Source organism: Chroicocephalus ridibundus, chromosome 18, assembly GCF_963924245.1.
Source record: "Chroicocephalus ridibundus chromosome 18, bChrRid1.1, whole genome shotgun sequence".
NCBI classification, from domain to species: Eukaryota; Metazoa; Chordata; class Aves; order Charadriiformes; family Laridae; genus Chroicocephalus; species Chroicocephalus ridibundus.
This window is the reverse complement of record NC_086301.1, coordinates 1,753,828-1,775,596: the sequence shown is the minus strand read 5'-3', so window position 1 is coordinate 1,775,596 and position 21,769 is coordinate 1,753,828. Positions and strand designations below refer to the sequence as shown.

The window sequence follows — 21,769 nt, the reverse complement described above, 5'->3', positions numbered from 1 at the left end:
CTCATGGCTGCTATAGAGGCAGATTTAAGAATGGTCAAGCTATGCATTGGAGTGCCCTACGGAAGAGACTGTGGGGACAGAATAGCATCCAGGATGCTCTTGCTACTCTGCTCTGGTTGTCCCCTTTGAAGAAGGTAGTGCAAGTCTCTAGCCTCTTAGAGGAGAGACAAGATGAAGGTTTCTGCACTAATTAGCGTTCTTAAAAGCACTCTTAACAATCTTCCCCCCCTGAGGGGGGCCTTAGGCCTACCCTTCTCCTTTGTGAAGTCATGACAAGAGTGTGTTTGATATTCCTAGTTTTCTGGTTTTGTTGCCACTGGAACTGGGCATCCTTGTTTCCTGCTGTCTTCTGTATCACTGGTTGTTTTCTCTTCCTCCCTCAGATACTCCATCCTCTCCTTCCATTGACAGAGTGGAGCCCTATTCCAGTACTGCCCAGGTGGAGTTTGATGAGCCTGAAGCTACTGGAGGGGTGCCCATCCTCAAGTACAAAGCAGAGTGGAGAGCACTGGGTGAGGGAGAATGGCATTCGAGGCTGTATGATGCAAAAGAAGGTAGGATGATAAAACAAGATGTTACCTCCCCCACCTGCATCTCAAAAGACGTGACTTTCTTTAGGGGAAAGTCAGAGCGGAGCATCAAAAAGAAGGGATTATGCCATGGAGAGATTTAATAAGAAAAAGCAACGAGCTGAGAAGGGCATTGGTCATAGAGAATGTAATGTCATTGTGATGTTGTGTTTGACCACAACCCCCATTGCCCATCCCTCTGTGCCACTTTGGGGAGGAGGTGGAGAATTTGGGAGTAAAGTTAATCCTGGGAAGAAGGAAGGGGGTGGGGGGAAGGTGTTTTTAAGGTTTGGGTTTTATTTCTCATTACCCTACTCTGATTGGATTGGCAATACATTAATTTTCTCCAAGTCGAGTCTGTTGTGTCCATGACTGTAATTGCTGAGTTATCTCCCTGTCCTTATCTCAACCCACGAGCCTTTTGTTCTGTTTTCTCTCCCCTGTCCCGCTGAGGAGGGGGAGTGATAGGATGGCTTTGAGCGCCTTTTGAGTGCAGGAAAAAAAGAGCTTATTTCTTTCTTCATATCACGATGACCCCACAGCAGCTTCTTTCCATCTCTTACATTGCGTCTGACCTCCTTACGGATTGTTAAAGGAGAGAGATGGGTTTCTCTCCTGCTGAAGGCTTTGCTTTCAGTTGGATCGTGCAGCCCAACAGATGAGCAGTTCTAGGTGTTACATCTACTATCCCCACATGACAGTGGTCTTGAAGAGCATTATTCAAGGAGCTCCTTGGCACAGGCCAAGGGCTGATGCCCTCTGGTGTCTATCTCGAACTCTGCTACAAACCCTCTAGAGAGGCTGTGGCAATACACCTCTCTAATCAGCTGGTTGACACAGAGGTGATAGCTCTGACCTTTTCTCTTTGTCTGCACTGTTTATGTGAGGCTGGGCCCAGAAGAGGACTCTGTTATTTGGGGTGAGCGTGGCAAAACTGTATGATAGAAACATAGCATTTATTGTTGAGTTAAAGCCTGAGCCTTTCTTTGCCCTTTCTCCCTTGTTTCTGCAACAGCAAATGTGGAGGGTGTGATCACTATCACTGGCCTGAAACCTGAAACAACCTACTCCGTGAGACTGTCTGCGGTCAATGGCAAGGGTGTGGGTGAGATTAGCCTACCATCTGACTTCAAGACACAACCAGTTCGTAAGTAAAACTGAGACCTCCCTCTGGCTCTCTTTCCTTGCATCTTTCCAGGGAATCTCTGCCATGCATGGATGACACCATCTTCTTTTGCAGACCCTTCTTCTGCACCCTTTGTTTTTGTTGTGCTTTTTGATTGTAGTGAATTTCATTACTAATTAAAAACCTTCTTTGAAGGTAGGAGGTAGAGGAGCTATTTTATTTCTACTAGTTTGTGCCCTGGGTTACTAATATAAACTTCGTATTGTCAAAGAGAGGGACTGTGCCATGGAGAGTTTTAATAAGAAAAAGCAGTGAGTTGAGAAGGGCATTGGTCATAGAGCATGTAATGTCATATCACAAGGCAGGTTTTTTGCAAATTGGAAGTTTAGAGGTTCAGCGTAGGACTGGCCATGAACTGTGGAAGGAGGGGGAGGGGGGGAGATTTCTCTTTTCTGCATATCACTGCATAAGGTACCCATGCAGCATGTAAGGCAATTTCCACAACCTCTTTTCTGCTTTAATGGGTAATATTTCACTCCAATGGCAGGATGCTCTGCTGTGGCATAACACTTTCCCTTCTGTTTCAACTAGGAACAAAAGTGACAAGAACCAAAAACCAGAGAGAGTTATTCAAGACAGGAAGGTAGAGAAACGGGGGGAAAAAAAGTGCAGAGTAGGTAGGGCAGATGTGCTGAAAGCAGGCAGGGGAGGGAGGTGGCCTCTTATCCTTGGTACACAACCTCATCCAAGTATTAGGATCTGTATTCAACCATCCCCAACCCCTGGGGTTCTTCTTTGCCATTACACTTGCGTTTAGATCTATAGCCTTTTCTTTTTCCCACCATCACAACTGTACTCATGTACCTGTTTCATAGCTCCTCTGAAAGGACTATGCAGGATCTTTTCCTGAATTCAGAGCTAGTCATATTCCTAGCCAATTTACGTGCATGCTTTGAGGCCCTGTGAGCTGTGCATGGTCTTGATTATAGTCTGCCAACTTCTGCCTCACTAGAATTGCCAAGCAGTATGGGACAGTACACATGCCTTGTTGCTTGGAAATCCCAGGCTCTGTGCAGTAAGGTAGCCCTCACAATTGATGTTCCGTCTGTTGTGATAACTCCTGTAACCTACCGACTCCCTAGGGTTGGATTTGAGACAGCTGATGGTATTTTGATTTTCCAGCTCCATGTTCTCTATCTCCTCACCTCTTCTACATCTTATTTTTTTTTGTCTATCTGTCTTTTATTTTTATCTGTTCCATCCATGGAAAAACTGCAGGCATCCCTCACTCACGTAAGTGCCTCTCTGCATTTCTTCCACTCTCTTTTTATATTCCTAGAGTGTTCCTCTAACATACATAACATCAGCTTTTAATCTAGTACCTTTTTCCTCTCAGGGTCTTTAGAAATGAAGTAACTGGTACTGTCCATTTCCTAACAAGACTGACACTAGAATAGCCATCCTACTATGGGTAATAGTGCTCTTTTTAGAACAGAATTAGGGGTTAACGTCTTTGTCTTTATTGTAAAGCATGCAATTCAAATATTTAACTTAGTGATTGTCTAATAATAATAGTTAGCTTGTTGATTACAGAGTGGAGTAGTGGAAGGCTTAATGTTTATGAATCGATGAAAAAATTTCAAATTTTAATGAAATGTAGGTAATTCAGAAAAAAAAAAAAACAACAACAAACCAGTAGAAAGTTTTAGCTAAATTGCAGATCTGGTTTAGACCAATTAAGAGTCAACCAAAAACTTCAGAATTTTTAGTACCTTTTACTTTCTTTGAAAGTAAAAACTTCAAGAAAAAATTAACATTTTTTGCCTCTTCTCACTAATACTTTGTGGTCTTTGGAAAGTCTTCCAGCACTTGTGTAGATCGTATACTCAAATAAATAAATAAACCTCATACTAAATAAAAAAAAAAATGCATGTTTCCCCCTTCCCAGTGCAAAATGAGTTAGAGAGATTTGATGGATAAGTTTAATTGTCAGTTGGGTTCAGTGAAACATTGTATGCTCCATAGCTTTGTGCCTTTCAAATCAGAGTTAAACAATGGCAGCCAAAAGAAACCTCTTTATCTAAGTGAGCATTATTCTGCTTATTAAAGTATATGTCCTTGTGGTGAACTGTTGTTATTCCCAAGATTGCATTGGTAAGCTTTATGAAGCTGCTATCACAATCTTTGAGATTTCTGAAGTTGAAGTAAAAAAGGAAAGAATTTTTTTTTTTTTAACCCTAATAACAGAGTTTGAATCATGCTTGTGCTATTTTTCCTTAAGGATTGTATTACCCAAAAGCTTGGACTTGGTGAACCACTAACAAGATGGATGGATTGGTAGTCAAGCTAGATGAATGAATGGACAGATGGATAGACAGAATTCCAAATTGCAGTAGTTACAAAGAGTCAAGTGGGAGACATGTTTCCAAGAACTTATGTGCAGCCCGTTGCCTAAAATGGTTTGGAGCTTGTTAATTTCGGTAGAAGTAATATATCCCTTACATGAAGTCAATTGTGGTTAGTATTTTAACTGTCAGGCAAATGATTTGGTAGGCCCTTCTGAATTGGACATAGTCAAGGATACACAAGGGAGATAAGGGCTTAGATATTCAGTCTCTATGCAGATCAGTACCACAGGAAAAGGGAAAAGATCCAATTAAGAAGAGAGGAAAAAGAACATTAAAAGCTTTGTTTCAGCCACATCGACAGATCTGTCTGCTAAGCCTCATGTTCATCACTTGGGGACAGGTACGTGGCTTTGAAGACCATTAAATCACACTTGTAGAGGAATTTTTTTCTTTTTTTTTTTTTTTTTTTTTTTAACGTGGCAGTTGGCTATCAATCAGTCTGTAGTCCCTAACTGGTCTCCCTTGTAGGATAAGTTTGGTTTCTCTTTTCCTTCTTTGTGAGCTATGATGGTGGGTTTTTTTAATTTACAAATTAAATTCTGTTAATGCTCTTTCAAGCACATTTATGCCTTGCAGCTGTGATCCTTCTGAGTATTTGGTTCTCTTAATTCTTTTTCTGCTCTCTGGGCTTCTCAAAACCTATGTCAGATCATGAACTGGTTTGCAGCACTGGTAAAGAAATTGGTGGCACAGCAAAAATGCCTTTTTTTCATCCATGCTGGAATTCCAGTCGCGCAATATTACCTGTTTGTGGGCAAAGTCAAAATCAGGAGGAAGCTGGGTGTCCCCTAGTCTGGTGTGATTTGAAGATCACAGAAATGTTTCACAAATTTTACAGGGAAGAATATAAAAACTGTGTTTTGACACGAGCCAAGGCTGTATTTTCAGACTAGCCAAAGCAACTAGTTTTCCCTGTGCTATTGTTTAAAGTTTCTACTTCAGTGTAAATACTGACACCATTTTTTAATGCCTGCTGGAATATGTCCATAGTTATTTTGATTTTTTTCATTTTCCTCAATAAGCAAAAAGTACTTTTTTTCTATCTTACGCACATGAAGGCCCAAGTAGTTAGTGTTAATGATGTACTATACTAGCACAGATGGGAATTGTGGGGCTGGGAGGATATCTGTCTGACTTGACCTGGGTTTGCATTTTCATCCCAACAATTCACTGTTTTTCTGCATTTCCTTTTCCTTATAAATCTGAAGGCAAACAAAGGCTGCACACAGACTTTGTGAACAGTTTCTTTTTGAGCCCCAGCTATTCTAGCTGTTGTGCAAGTGCAACTCAAATATGTATTAAACCATGAGTGTATGTGTATGGTGTGTGGGTTTGATATCAAAATACCTTAATATAATTTAAAAAAAAAAATAAAAAAGCTGGCAATAGGATAGTTAGCAATGGCCTTTCACCAAAACAGTGGTCATGTAGGCTGTGTTTTGCTGCCATACACACAGCGCTGGCCAGAATCTCTTCTGGCCTTGAACAGCATTGGTTTGAACTCCTGGGAACGCTGCTGAACAGTGGTGTGTGTTTAATGAGCCTGTGTTATGAGAAAGTTGGTTTAAAGCAAGAACTCCCAGGGGATCCAAAATGTAGGTCTGGCAAAGTGCTCTTACTTTACTTGCGCTCAGTGTCCAGAGAGGCTTGGTCTGACAAAATCTTACCAATTTATTTTTTAATTTTCCATCTCTTGGCAGTATTTAACAGGAATCAACTCCCCTCTTCACCTTCCTTTCTCTTTCTTTAGCAAGTACTGCTGTACCCACCTCCCGTTTAGCAGAGAGTGAGTATGGTAGAAGAGGCTGTTGTCTTTGTTCCACTTTGCTCTGCATGCATCTCCTCACTGAGTGCGGTGCAGTCTGCCTAACATCCTTGGGTGTTTTCCTTCTTTTCTGTATATGTATATATGTTTGGGGGGGGTGGTTTCCCCTTAGCGAAAACTGAATCTTCAGGTAGAGGAACTGCAGATAAGCATAAGTTTGATAGTCACAGCCTTCTCCCAGATATGCTGGACTCATGGAAGGAAAGAGATAAAGAGTAGAGTGAAACCCTGCCCGTGTCAAAGCTGGTTGTTGTCACTGGCCTTTACCATTAAGATTTCTGATAAATTTGTGTTCCATTCTTGGGGGCATTTTATGAGATATACTCGGCTTTTGTGGTGTGAGGCTAAATTTCCTGAAATCAACTTAGCACAGCAAATAAAGAGTTTAATTTCTCAGCTAAATAGAGTGGAAAATACTCAAGTGATCAGCAGGGAATGGCTTGTGCTTCCCTAAGCTTGTTACTAGGACATCTTTTGGTGCCATGGAAGAAAACTCATTTCTTTATATTCTGCTTCATTGGTTTTTAAAATCTACCTAATCAGATTTAGGCTGCAAACCACACAAGGGTCTATTCTTTTCTCCGCTCACACCAGCAGCACTGATATCACCATGGGACCAAAAGGAATTCTTAGAATCATAGAATATCTCAGGTTGGAAGGGACCTATAAGGACCATCAAGTCCAACTCCCTGCACCTTGCAGGACTACCTAAGATGAAATCATATGACTAAGAGCATCGCCCAGATACTCCTTGGACTCTGCCAGGCTTGGTGCTGTGACCACTTCCTTGGGGAGCCTGTTCCAGTGACCGACCACCCTCTCCTCTCAGCAAAGAAACCTTTTCCTAATGCCCAATCTGAACTTCACCTGATGCAGCTTCATTCCATTTCCTTGTGTCTTATCGCTGGTCACCAGAGAGAGGAGATCAGCACCTCCCTCTCAGTTGCCCCCCTTGAGGAAATTGTAGACTGCAGTAAGGGCACCCCTCAGCTTTCTCTTCTCCAAGCTGAACCAGCCAAGTGACCTCAGCTGCTACTCGTAAGTCTTGCCCTCGAAACCTTTCACCATCTTGGGTGCCCTCCTCTGGACACTCTCTAATAGTTTGATGTCCTCCTTATATTAACATGCCCAAAACTGCACACAGTATTCAAGGTGGGGCCGCACCACTGCAGTGCAGAGTGGGACAATCACCCCCCTCAACTGGCTAGCTAACCAGGACATGGTTGGCTGCCAGGGCACACTGTTGACTCATATTCAACTTGCCATCAACCCAGATCCCCAGACGTCTTTCCGCAGGGCTGCTCTCCAGCCTCTTAAGACGCCTCATTTACCCCCCTCTGTAGATGTAGTTCTCTGCCTGGTCATGAAGACAGGACAGTGACAATTCTTTTGGTTTTAAAGATGTTATATTAAAATAGTAGAGAAATCCCTCACAGCTCATGTGTCTCATGCTGCATTCTTCCCATGACTTCAGGAAGTAGAGACTTGCTTCTTTGTCCTGCCCTGGTAATCCTTGTATTTGGCGTTTGTACAGCCTGCCTTTGCTGTAGGGAGTGGCGTGCTTAGCAGCATTCCCAAGGGGCTTTCGGTCTGTCAGCTTCTCTCAAAACTGCCTTATTTCCTTAAGGGTGCTCACACTTTGTTGCACTGTTAGATCTTTTTTCCTCCTCTCTGCCTGTACCCTGGCCCTAGTGCAGGTGAGAAAGAACAATGTATTGGAAGGGTAAGTTCCCATTGGTCCTTGCTCCTTTGTCTTCTATAGTTGGGCAAAAGCTAGCAATGGGGTGCTGCTTTAGAGGGTCTTCCAGAAATTTCAGTACTTAATGGGCTAGCAGGATGTGAACCTAGGTTGCTATTTGGATCAAAAGAAGGCAGAAATGCTGAAGCTGTCTCTGAAACTGGATTCAGAGCTTCAAAACTCTTCAGGATGAAAAATCATCAGTAGGGACTCTTGGAGCCCTGGCTTACTGCAGGAGCCAGCCAGTGCAGGCTGGCTTCCCTGTCACCTGGAAGGGCCTGCATCTGGCAGCACAACTCTCCCTGTGGAGAGGGGTTGGAAAACAGCAGTAGCAGAGCACAGTTTTCGCAGCCTCTTCAGGTAATACGCATCTGCCATAAGGATTCAGTATAATTCTCACTCTCTCCTCATTAGACCTCCTCTCTTTCCTTTCTTTCACCCCGTCTCTGCCTCTTATAACTTATTTACATGGTATGCTTTACCTTTACGTGTCCTATCTATCCTTCATGTTTCCATAGCAACTCAGACTCTTGCTGAATCCGAAAGCTCAGAGCCACCAAGTGAGTAGATGGGAACTGCTCCCCTTTGGTCCGGAGTGCTATTTGTTATGCTGTAGCCCTTCTATTGAGGGAATTAAAGCACTATACTGCATTACTTTGATGTCTGTTAACCAACAATCTGGCATTAATGTGTTGTGTGAGCATGTAGTTGTTAAGAACCCAGCATGGTACCACTCTTCCTTCTCTTCCTGTTGTCCTACCAAGCATGCAGTAAAAAATGGAAATACAAGATTTAGAAGAAACATGTAGGGGGAAAAAATGTAAATTATCTTTTCCAAAAGGAATGTTTTCCTTTCATGTTTTCCATTAGTGATTTTAGTGTTAAAGCTGCCTTTGCAAAAGGGATGTGGACTAAATAATCTTCTTGCTACCCTGCCTCGGCCTGTTTTCTGTGAATTTAGGGAGATCCAGTTGATATTACAACTATGGATGCTGGATGTTGAAACAAGATGCAAATGAGGATGTAGAATATCTTACAGGAGAGAGGACTGTGGGGAGAGGGAGCATTGCCCCATCTTACCACTGATACCCCACCCGCATTAAAAGAGATCTAAGACTTCAGAAGTCCGTATCTGACATGGGAATTGGATTCAGATTCCCTCAGGTCTTGCTCAGTACCATTTCTCAGATAGCCGTTTCCAGTGAGACTGGGTCAGGTAAGCAGATGCTTCCACGCTGGATCTGAGCAGTCTAAGGAAAAATAGGTAAAACTTGCATTAGTTGATTTGTACGTAAAAGAACCATTTTGAAATGTCTGTTTTAGACTAGCTGTTAAGAGTTCAGTGACACACCTTCCTGATACTGAGTGGGTGTATCAAGTGTGATTTTAATCTTTACACGTAGGAGAAGATTTATAGACAATCACATGCCAATATGAAAGCCAAGCAAGTATTTGCAACGTAGTCCTGGAAGACAAATACTTCAGGAAGACATAGGTTTATATGGTGCATATGTGTGTTTTGAGCAACTAAATCGTTTCTACAAAGCCCTATGGTTTTGTGTTGGTTTTCTTTGATTTGCAATAATAAAATGTATGTGTTTCTGTTAATATGGTCTTTAAGATAAATACCTGTGTGTTTACCTGTAGTGGGTTAGAAATGGTTCATCACTTCTAAATGGAAAATACTAAAAGCATGAAGTATGCAAGAATTTGGGGGTTTGGGATGGAGGGAGAGGATAGTACGGCTAGTCTAGAACTGTCAAAGGAATTATAAGAATAAAAATTATGATTGCATTTATGACTGGCACATTCCACGGTCTTACACATCGCATGAAATGTCCTTTTGTCTGCCAGTGACCACAACGAATGCTTTCCTTATTTTTCCTGTATACAATACTCCAAATCGTAATTACTGATGCATCTGAAGTGGTAGTGGTTCTGTATTGCTGGAGAGAACTTTTAATTTGGTTCAGAGTTTGGAGGGTGGGGTGGAGAAGGCGAAGGGCAGGGGAAAGGTCGCAACCAGCAGGTCTTCTAATAATCTTTTTTTTTTTTTTTCTTTTTTTCTTAGGAAGCAGAGAATCCATTATGGCTGTTCATATGTGGGGCTAGGAGATAGCTGGACTTATGAGGGAAAATGCTGTGTTAATGTTTTACAGAACATTTTTTGTTCCTTAAAAAGAATGGGCCTTTTTACCCAGGAAAGACACTAAGAGCTAGTTCATGATAAACATTTTCTACACTTTTGTTGGGGGTGTGTGTTGGGTTTTTTAAAGGTAAAAGTTTCCTTTTTCACCTAAGTTGAAGTTCAAGCCTTATACTGAACAGAAGCAGATCTGACCTCTTACTGCCTCGTTGTCATTTGTGCACATAGTCAATTTATGCAAATAGTAGACACATCTGTTTTGTATGCTATGTTGTTCTGCGGCATATGAATATGCGATATCAAAAAGTATAAAAGGGCATTGGCACAAAGCAGGTGCTCATATAACTTTGCATCGTTTAATTATTGATGATGATGCTGAATGGTCTTGTGTCTTACTCTAACCTAACCTCAGTGGTTAAATGAATGAAATCAAGATCAATTAGAAATTGACAGCTGCTGTGTAGCATCATGAAGTCAGGAAAATAAGCAGTGGAACTAATTGAAATCTAACAAACTTGAAGAAAGTTTCTTAACTGGCTTTAGTGAGGTTTTTGATTTTATGTGATCAGTAACATATGGGAGATGTCTATAGTCTTGTAAGAGGTTTAGGAACATATATCTCCTTTGACTTAATCCTCTTAGATTGCTTAGATCAATAGTTCTGCATCAGTGGCGGTAATGAATTTTATCTTGTAGCTCTCTCCACTGTGGAATCTGGTTTGCCTACCAATGTTTGAGGTTACTTGAAGAGGTGTTTTGTGGTGGTTTTTTTTTTTCAGTTGAGGTACTAATTTGGGTCTGTCTTCTACCCAGTCTCCTGGTTTTCCAGAATCTATAGGAACTTTTTTCATATGTACTAGATACTGGCCAACAGATTCAAACAGTTGCAGGATGCGGGAGGTGGAGGACACTGAGCAGGAGACAAGCAGGTGGAAGCCAAGTGTTTCTTTCTGTCTTATCTTGCACAGTGCATGTAGTCGATTCAAAATAGGTTGCAGTCTTGGGAAAAAGGTCACATGGGCATACCAAGGAGCTGGTGATGCTTTTTGCTTAGGAATTTCTTTCCCCATGAAATGGGCCTGGCCACCAAGTATTTGTTAGAAGATAGACGTGTGTGTGTCGGAAGCCTATTTACATGACATGTGAAAGTTTGATAAAAGCTGTTCATTAATTCATTTGTCTTTCACGCTCCTTTTCTTTTTCCTTTCACTCATTCTAGATTTATCAGGAAATAAGTACAGATGTGTGTATTTGCTGCCACTGCCTGGGTCCAACCAGAATCCAAGAGCTGCTATTGCAGTGCCTCAAGGAAAACAATGCTGAGGTCCCTGTCTCCAAAGGAGTTTGATATTAAGAGACAACTCTAAGATCTAGTTAGCTATGGAGTTAGAGAGAACAGACAAAACTGCATCTCTTCTTTTCATCCTTTTTAAAAATATGATCTGCAAGTAAGCTGGTCAATGGTCCGTATCTCTTAACAAACCCTGATATTAATGTTAGCTATAAAAGATGTTTTTATCAGGTTCCTTGGTCGAATAGTCCTCAGAGAGACAGAGCTGACTGTGAAAGCCCTTGTGTTCTCAGATTCACCTAAGTACTGCCTGTGAGTAGAAATCTATGTGTACCAGGGCCTCATTCCTCTTGCAAGCTCCAAGACGACAGTGTTTGGACTAGCTGACTTCTACCCATGACAACAGGAGGAATTTCAGGGCTGTAAGATAAAGACAGTATTTCCAAACCTCTTCTGTGTCTTAGAAGCGTCATCCAAGGTAGCTTTTGGTTATATTTATACTACTTATTTTGCCCTTGATCTTTAACTAAAGCTTTCTGTAGGGAGGAAGTGATCTCAAAGGCAACCTCACTTGCCTGTTTTTATATCTCGTGTTATGTTAAGCTTACTGGGGATTTGGAAGTATGTTTCCTCATGAGCAGAAGACACTGAAGACCTTTTCAGGTAATCTCACAGTAACTCTTAAACTTTTCTCCTTCATGATACGCTTACCTGGAGTTCCGTGAGTCTATGTTTATAACTAGAGAAAATGGATTGAAAGCTTAGATATCACAAATCGATTTTGCATTTTGTACTATCAGTTCTTTCCCCAGTAATGGTATGCCCTTAATCTTGTCAGATAGAAGCACCCAAAAGATTAGGGGTTTAATTCTCTTTACACCAAATTAACAGGGAAGTACCAGAGCACTGTGAAGTAGCCTCATTAAGATGAGACAAAGGAACGATCATGAAAAATGCAAGTTATAGATAGTAATTTAGGAAGGGATATGGAGCATGGAGTTAGTGGTGTCCTCCAGCCTGACAACTGATTTACTTTTTTCTTTTCTTTTCATTCCCCTGTCATGCAGTCTGCACTCTTTTTCATCTCTTTCAGCAGTAGCTGTCTTCCTCGTGCCATCAATTGTAATTAATTTCCAGTGCAGAGCACTTCATTCCTTTCCTCGTTGACAGAAAAAGCCCTTGCACACATGAAATCATCAGTGTAATTCATTGTACTCGTGCCATTTCTCAAATCTTCAGGATGAATGAGTTGGACGGAGCTTATGCACTTTGAGTGACAACTGTCAGTTTGACCAAAATCTGGTTGCAGCTCTTTGATCGAAAGCTCTGTCCTTGCAAATGTATACGCGCAGCGGGTTTTTCTCTTTTTCAGTCATTATTGTTGTTGCTATTTAGGAAGATAATTGTTTCTGCAGGGGGTAGAATACATCAATATGAAATGCCAAGGTTTGTCTTCACTGAACTGCGTGGGCTATGATTTTGACCATTTCACCTCTGCTACGTGGGCTGTTTCTGAATAACAATGTATTCCCTTTTTCTTTCCAACAGTCTTGTGGATTCCTTCAGCTGTCCAAGTTCTGGTGCACACTCTACAATAATTTTTGTTTCTTCTTTGACTTGGTATTAATATGCAGCGATGCAGCTGTGCCTAACACTCACAAGGTCATAACTCAGTGCTTTCTATGGTTTAATATTCTTGTATTTCCAGGTGATTTTACTGTCTCCCCAGTGTTTCTGATATATACTGGCTAATTTAATTTTGTTTCTATTTTATTTAGTCTGTAATTCTGTTGTTGATTTTTCCCTTGCCCATTGTTTACATCAGTTTTTTAATTTTTTTATATTTTCCATGTGACCTCCTCCACTTTCCTTTCAACCAATCATGTGCGTGCGTATCATGTGACTTTGTCATGTGGCTTGCATGGTGCTGATGATGTCGTCCACGCTGGTGAACAGAAGGTAAAATACTTTGTTCTGATTGGTTGCCTAGATCTGGGATGAGGATTCCCCTCTGGCCAGTGACCAGGGATCTCCAAATTCCATCACTCCAAAATCCTTCTACAAGCCTTTTGGAGAAGTTGCTCACCACTGTCTGCATGTGAAGAACTCAACTTCAGTCTTCCACACTGAGCTTGAAAAAACGGGGGGCGGGGGAGGACAAAAAAAAAGAAAAAAAAAAAGAAAAAAACAAAAAACAATAAAGACAAAAATCATGTGGCTCAGTCATTTGCTTCTTCCACTATCAGAATCCAACAATCGGCATTCCAGTAAGGTTCTAAAACTCTCTCTGGCATTAACACCAATGGTAAAAATCCTTTTGCCTTTCAGGGTAGCAGTGTGCCAACTACAGACTGCTAGTTGGTGGGAGATTGTGGGTAAGATGCTCAGATAATGTCAACACCGTATCTCCTGTTGCTTTAGCAACATTTTGACCCAATACAGTATATATTTATATTGAGATATATATATACACACACACCCATTCACAGTATACATACTTAGTAGCCTATCAAAAGGATCCAAAAACACCTATCTCTGAAATTTAGTTATTGGTACGCAAGTCACATTATGATTTAAGAAATTTTTATATCCTGAGTAAAACTTAAACATAGCTAGAGTGGGAACTATGTTTTATAAAGTAGTATATGTGGGCACACACAGAGTACACGACGGGAGCTAGACTTCACACAATTTGCATCAGAAGTACTATTGCACCTTTCTTGCCAGAGCACCTCATTCCTCCCACACACTGTCTCAGAGCCTGGCAAGGGATTTAATCTAAACTCATTGACCAGCAACAGTTACAGTAGCTGGTGATCTCCATGAAATCAAGAAGCAAATGATTGACCCTTGCAGCTTATGGAGATGAAATGAGTCTCCAAGTGAAGTGTGTGGCAGTGAAAACATTTTCTACAACGTTTTTTATGTTTTACTGATTTTTACAACTTCACTTAATCCTCTGTGCATAATCTAAAGTCGGGGAGGGAGGGAAACTCCTGCTTTTCTGTTTCCCCAACTAAACAACTAATTTCGAAAACCAGGAATCAATTGGCTTCTTTCAATCTATGAATTCTGAAATCACCTTATTGTCTTGGACCACCACCAGGAAAGGATTTGGCTGGAGTTTGCCAGGAAAACAAAACTAACACCAGTAACCTTCCCACATGACTGCAAGCATGAAAGCAGCCCCTCTTCCCCTAGTGTCTTCTCGCTCTGGTCAAAAACCAGGAGGATTGAAGACTTGGTTGTCTTGTTTTTGCATGTTCTTCTGGTTTTGTTCCTTATTTTTGATTGTTGCTATTTGCTTCTCTTATGTGCATTCTGAAGACTCCCTACCTATTCTTTCTCACCCCTGTATATTTACCACTCATGGAGACTTTCCATAGGTATGGCTGATGTTTGTTTCAAATCGTGATGCTGTAGATCGCAATCTAGTCCTATTTACATGATGCTCAAAGATTGCAGAAATCAGCTGCTTCCTTGTTCATGTGTTGCATAAATTACCATAGATTGCAGTTGTATTCTCTAAGCACAGCAAGGATGCAGGATCTTTCTTCAGTGCCAGCTGGGCAAGGATTTAAGTTCCTAGTCTAAAGTGCTGCAGTTGTCTAGTAACCAATTTGAGCTGCTTTTCAAAGGTGGTCAGAAGGAACACATTTGATGGGAGTGGAGAAGAGATGTGATAAAAGGTCTCTGTCATTTGCACTGCTATCACTGTACTGCATGTGTTCAGTGTCCTGTGACTAGGGAAAAGTTTGTGCTGCTTTTTCATAGTCTCTTCTCTACCCACCTCAGGTTTTTTCACTACAGCTGCATCCAGTCCTGGTGCTTGTGGTGCTCTCTGAAACCCAGATAATTAAAAACAGTTAGCTTCTGAAATCCAACCACATCAGACTAGCATTAGATCAAGGAAGCACTTTGAATATAAATTAAACAATGGTGGAAAGATACCAGGAAGCATTTAGTGCTTCCCTGCAGCAGGAGATTATTGGTGCTATTGGCTTACAGGAGTGGATAAAAAATAATTTGAAAATGTAGCGGCTCAGAGCACTGTCCTCAGCTACCCTCACATCATGTGTAGGAGCTAAGAGGTAGTGAGTGATTCAGGAGCCTGCAGAATGGTTCCTTATTTCAAGTACAATTGGTTATATTCATTATGGGTTACATCTGAAGCTCAAAGAATGGACCTCTGAGTTTAATACTGGATTCCCAATGATGTGCACCCTGACAGGGCAGGGCCATCATAAATCATAATGTACTGTTCTGTATTCTTATGAGAGCAAAGTATTGGCTTCTTCCTTTCTGAAAGTAACAAACTTGGTTGCTGGCAGAGAAGGACCATGCAGTGATACTTAGATGACTCCTGGGACCTGCATCGTAATCCAGTACAGTGCAGCAATTGATTAGCTCTCATAGAAACCAGTAAAATGATTGTGCTGCTTCCTAAGAAGATAGGAGGTGCAAGACTGGAGCCACCTAGTCCCAGTGTCTTGTGTCTCATACTGGCCAGCAAGATGTTTCTGGCCTAAAATCTGATGTTAGGCAAACCAATGCAGCCAGGAGTCTTTCCTGATGTCATTATTGTTTCTTGAGAAGTCAGCCATAAGGAATGGGGGAGGGATCTGGACAGATGAGTGTTGAAGAGCTTGAGTCTGGTTGGTTTTTTTTGTGCAGCTCTTTGTGGTTGTAAAGGTAAAGAAAGAAGAGTTAATGAAAAGCAAAAGGCCCCAGAGCCACAGAAGATGAGAGCAGAAACAGTTTCCTAAGAGGCACTAATGAAATTGATGGCTGTCTGGTTCACACCTCATAATTTCTGGGCAATGGTGCCTTTGGAAGAGCCTTCATAGAGCCGATGAGTCGCCTTTCAAAATACAGGACTTCATGAAGTCTCCTGAATTCAGCTCCAGAGAAGGTTTGCTCAAAAATAGTTTAAACTGCAAGAAGCAGGCAGTGTGCCATGCATGTCTACTGGCTTTTCTCTTAGGTAAAGCACCTATTTGGTTTACTTTTTTTCCTTTGCTGAAGAGTGTCCTATGGGTGAAGCTTAAATCAGTGGAAGAGGTCAAATTCTAACAAAGTATGTAGGGTGGATGAAACCCATATACTTTACATCTTTGAACAAATTTCTCCATTTCTCAAGGAGAGTAAAGAATAGGTGTGAAAATTTAAGTTGCTTGTCTGCTGCCCTCCAGGGGCTCCACTTGCATTATTAGATACTTGCTGCTGGGCTGAATAAGGTGCCACCTGGCTCAGACATAATCAGCATTGTCGCACCGTAGAGTGAAAGCATACGATCCTGCATCCCTCCTTCTGCAGCGAAGTGAATTCTAAGCAGCTAGGTGTTTGTAAAATGATTATACAGAAGAAGTCTGGCATGCTTGGAGCTGTCTACTCTCAATAAGCTAAGCAGCAGCATCACGAGGGGGATTCTTTAAGGATCCCACGTTTTATGGGTGGAATAGGCAGATTTCTGCAATATGTCCAGTCATCTCAGTGTAAATGGGAGATCTCCAGGCATGTAGACACCTTTGTAATGCACTTTTGCTTTTCAGCCCCCATCCCGTAGGGAGGATGCATGTTCTGTGAGCATGACTTTTGACTTTCTTCTCTAACCTTCTGATGACAACCTTTTCTCTTCAGCTACTGACACTTTGACTTACTATAGGGATGGTGATTCTGCTGGACTAAACTTTTCCCACTAAACTTCTTCCTCCTTTGTTTGAAACTATACACTAACCCATTTTTAATTTTACAGCCCTGTATCTGGATTACGTCTGCCTGCTTAAGATAAATTAAATGCCATGTATTCATGGAGAGAAAACTAAAGTATTTTTCACCAGGGCTTGCCCTTTTATACCTGTTGAGTTTCAGCCATTAGGAGTGGTCCGTATTCTCCTATTTGCAGAGAATGTTTCTGAGAGCAGAAGTGCATTTAAACTATTGGGGAAGGAAGGAATCGGGACCTAGAAACACGAAAGTGAAAATTCAAAGTGATGAAAAGTTTCAGCAGAGAGGGTAATTAATCATTGGAATGTCTGTGTAATAAGGTACAGCAGCATCTCTGACATTTTAAGTCTGTCAAGAATGAGCATCTTGCCAAAGGATGTTCTTCACGTTTTAGTCGTGGTACTCAATCATTGGAAAAAATTTCTAGCCTGTGTTAGGTAAGAGGTCAAATTCTGTAAGTACAGTGTTCCCTTATCACTTCAAGATCTCTTTACTTATTACTAATTAGCTCTCTGAGGTGAGAATGGGGAAGAGTACCGAGGAGATGTTGATCTTGTACTACCTAGTTATCAGTGAAGCCATTCATCAAGTCTACCACAAATATGGCAACAGTTAAACATTGTTGCTCGTAAAAGTTTCAGCAGTGTCAAGTATCTCAGTGTCCAGCAAAATAAGTAGCCATGAATGCCTCACCCCAGTTATTACTGGGAGCTAGTTTCTTGTGTGAAAAACTGATAGAACAATTGCTTCTGGTTTCATTTAATTATTGGTTAATAGTAATGACACAATTATTGCGGTAATTTTCAGCATTCATAATTCCAGGAGAAACATGGGCTGGCAAGGGCTTTTTAAATATGCAGCCTCAGTTAGTTGGCAGTAAAGATAAAAATCCACTCTCTTGTCTATAAGAACATGGCAAATGTGGGTGGTCATCGCTTGAACACGAAATTCTCGCATTCTTTCTTGAGACATGAATGGCCCTATACCGTGTGAACCAGGAGAACTCCAGAGGAGTGCATAGTACCTCTTGCACCATAACCAGGAGGACCTATTCCTGTGCGCCATCTGCTTCAAACCGCATTAGAGGTCCATGCAAGGGCAGCACCACGGTCACCTCGACGGCATTACCTTTGTGTTTTCAATGTACAGTCACTAAGAAACCTGTCACAGGGTGGAATACAGCTCTTGAGTGTCCAACTTGTATCATGGGACTCTTGTAATGGGGATATAGGCAGAGGCAAGGATTTGGAAAAGAAAAATGTAACATGGAAAAAAGGAGTATTCCCTCTTTACATCTTCAAGAGGAGTTACTGTGTTGTGAAACAGGAATGTATGTATCTCACATCAAAGAGCTCTGTATATCCATGGATTGTAATTCCTTCTTGGAACAGTTAGTATGTTAGAGCATGCGTTAGCCTGCAAGAAAATCAAATTAATCTTAAATTACTGTTTCAGTCTAGGTCTTGCAGTTTTCTCATTGATGTTTCACAAAAAAACAAAAACCGTGCTTGAATTCTTTCTTTGGAGGGGAAGGGGGCGGAGGAGGGGCTTCAAATTACTTCTGAAGATCAACTTTTAAAGATATTGAAAGATTAACCTTTCTCTGTCTAGTCAGAAATGTATGTGCTCTCCATTAGTAACTGAATACAAATCCAGACAGAATAGATATAGAATTGAGAATGTTTTTTGGGTTGAAAGAAGATCCTCTAAATTCCCATGACCGATGTTATCTTTCAAAGTTGATCTTAATACAACTACAGGCTTATTATTTCCTTTCATTTTTAGTATAACGCAACATAACTAAATCTTTTTAAAAGTTTTACTCTAGGCAACAGGCTGAGCTTCTAAAAAGTCACAAATGTTCCTTCAGTGTCCTGGTTCTGTTCACATTTGGTAACATTCAGGCTCTTAAGTTGCAAATATCACGTTTCAGAGTTTTGGAATTGTTCTCTTTGGGATACATTCAGAATTGGATCATCTTTTAACTGTATTTCACCACACTTCGGTGTATCCGTGAACACGTGTTCAAGAAAGCCTATTGTCCGAATCACAAGCGGCGCTGCAAGTGAAGACAGAGGTGCTTTAGCAGAACTGTAGGTCACTTTGAGCTAGAACAGTAAAGTGTGTGTTCAGCGTTAGCAGACCTGTGCAAACATTTGGGGCTGTAAACATTTGTCAAGGTGCACAGCAAAACACAGTATGTGCATTGTCTGTTGTATTCTTGGTATATAAATTTCCTGTAGTCAGCTCCAAATGAGCTGTTTACCACTCAGATGAATAAATAGAAATGCTTCCAAAATGCATAAAATATGCGTAACTGTGGTTAAACAGAGGTGTAGGAATTTTTTGCTTTTTAACATTCAACCACTATAATTATTATATAAAATATCTTTAACAATTAGGACCTTGTAATGAGACCAACCAACAGAGTGTAGTTAATCTCAGGAGTTTGCTAGAATTGCCAACTGCAGCTGATTTGTAAGTTTTAACTTACAAATAATTGCAGTGTTGGTTTTGCTCAAATTATGCATAAAGAAATTGGGCAGAATGGCTTCCAGAGAATAGCAGCTAACACAGTCAAAAGTTCTTAAGAAGCTTTTAAGCCCAGAATTCATGGCTGAAGCACTTAGACTACATCACAGAGCTGATACTACAGAATTAAGTGCTGTAAAATGATGTAGTAAGCTTCAGTGAGATTTATGATTTTGTCAACTAGCATTTAAACTCTTGGGACATTTCAGGGCTGTAGAAACAATAGCTCCAACTCCAGTCTCACATGAGCATTGGCATTAGAGGAACCTGAGCCATTCTTGCCTTTACACGAAATGGAGCAAAGCAAGCACACAGGCATTGACAGAAAATCAGCAGGATCTGAGCTCTCTTGTGGTCTATGTCACTTTTCAAAAGAGAGACCAGTACTCTTTTTATCATTTAAATTCTTTTGCTAATTTGATGCTTATGTTGTTGGGGACAGGGGGCTGTTCAGTTATGTGTTTCTTTTTCCACAAAAACAAATAAATAGGTCATAATTTCTCTTGCATAGTAAATTCGCAGGCTGTCAGAGCACTTTGGAAGAAATGGATCCCTGGGGTAATATGAAAGTGGAAGGAGGATGCCTGTCTCTTGAGGGATCTGCTGCAGTATTTCTGTGGGGGTGGGGGTGTAAATGTGTAATCGGACAATCTGTGGATTTGACTCTTGTTAGGAGAGGTGTTACAGTAAAGGTAAGAGGAGCAAGTACTTGAGCCTGGATTGGGGAACCATCATCTGCAGATTGTGGGTGCAGGTTATGGAGGAATTGGCTAGAAAAAGCAGTTGTAGAGGCATGGGTGTGAAAGGGTGTGGTTGTAAATCAGTGTGTTTCAGTTTTCAGGGGTGCAAATTGGGAAATGATAGCTTTTTCTTTTAAAAATGGTTATTACAGAAGAGTGAAGGGGTCTAGATCTCTCCAGCCCGTATTCATTGCAGTTAGTTACACCAGTGCAAGTTGAGTGAAAAGATGTGCTGTTGTGATTCCGTACCGTTTTTTCCACACTCATTTAAGTGAGCACACCGGTGAGTCTCTGGTTCAGCAACTATAAAACCTAAACAATGTTCAGAGTGCAAGCACAGGTCTGTATGACAAGGTCTATATGGCCCTTTTCGATGATGCTCTTTACATCTATATAATGGATGCAGGAGTAGCCTGCCTGTTTGCCACATTTTGACATTTTTCGCATGTTTCACATAAATGTTTTGCAACAAAAATAGTGAGGAACTGGTCATTGCTCAAGGATATTCTTGGGGAAGGGTGAGGTCTTTTTCACTTAGCCTCTGACTCCATTCTGGCACACACAAAAACGGTAACTTGTATCAGTGAAAACAAACACGCGAGAAATACTTGGGTCTTGCAAATATTTGTACCCTAGACACACAGTGTCGTCTGTCTGGGTCAGAGTGAGGCTGATACCGCAGCAGCTGAGTATAATGAAATTTTTTTCTGATTTTGATGAGTACTTTTCCCCTAATTAATTTTTTTACAATTAAACTTAAATCCACCATTGTTTCAGGGGAACCCAGCGCACCCAAACTGGAAGGCCAGATGGGAGAAGATGGTAACTCCATTAAAGTGAACGTTATCAAACAGGATGATGGTGGCTCCCCAATTAGACATTATCTGATCAAATACAAAGCTGTAAGTATGACTGACGCTTATGCCAGATTTGTATTTAGCCTGTTCAGTACTCAGGCTTCACTATGTTGGCAGACAGCCCTGAAGCTTGTAGGCAGGCCGGTATGGGAATACATGCTAAGCAGATGTGGTGGAAGTGTATAGGGTATGAGACACGGCATGCACAGAAGCAACATACAAAATCTTTGTCTCATTTTCTTTCTTTCACTTTGACTAGGAAAGATTATTTCTCCATGCTGTTTTTTTTAGAACTGTGAGCATATGGTAATTATGTGCACTTAGTTGTTATTTCATTTCATGTACTTGTGAGATGGGATTGCCAGCAACAACTTAAATAGCTGTGGACCAGAGGTTCGTAGTGTAGAACATTGCCCACCTCCAGGCATGTATCTAACCATAACTTTCTTTTGGTCATTGAAATTGCCACATTTGATTGAGTAATGGGTGCTTCGGTACCAAATTAATTATTCTGCAGATTGAACATCTATGTGATGAGCAGCTAGTATTGTTGTAAGCTGAACATGGCCCTTGTTTTGTGTTATGTGGAATTTGATATTTTTTTCCTACAATGGGGGCGGGGGGGGAACACATTAAAAAAACCCGCCACCACACCAGAACAAGAACAGCTGGTCAGAAAGATTGCTTAGCACATCCTTGAGGAATAGGACCTTGAGAGAGGGTTGGTGAGAATGTGAAGCTCTTCAGGGGAGCAGAAAGAGTTGCCAGAAGTTATTGAAACTATTGTCTACACGCTTTCTCAGTCTTAAT

The 21,769-nt window shown here is 41.1% G+C and overlaps 1 protein-coding gene across 11 annotated transcripts in view; it reads left to right on the top strand.

The window, feature by feature from the left end:
* NCAM1 (neural cell adhesion molecule 1) overlaps positions 1–21,769 on the top strand; it is a 146,706-nt gene that overhangs the window by 104,765 nt on the left and 20,172 nt on the right. For 6 of the 11 annotated variants that reach the window (XM_063355388.1, XM_063355394.1, XM_063355396.1 and 3 more), the window contains 3 exons: positions 384–554; positions 1,585–1,716; positions 20,880–21,004. In XM_063355388.1, the coding sequence (XP_063211458.1) occupies positions 384–554; positions 1,585–1,716; positions 20,880–21,004 (428 nt within the window). Of the gene's footprint in view, positions 1–383; positions 555–1,584; positions 1,717–2,973; positions 2,989–5,853; positions 5,890–8,184; positions 8,227–13,059; positions 13,063–20,879; positions 21,005–21,769 lie in introns of all 11 variants that reach the window. The other 5 variants (XM_063355387.1, XM_063355389.1, XM_063355392.1 and 2 more) reach the window with 2 other exon arrangements.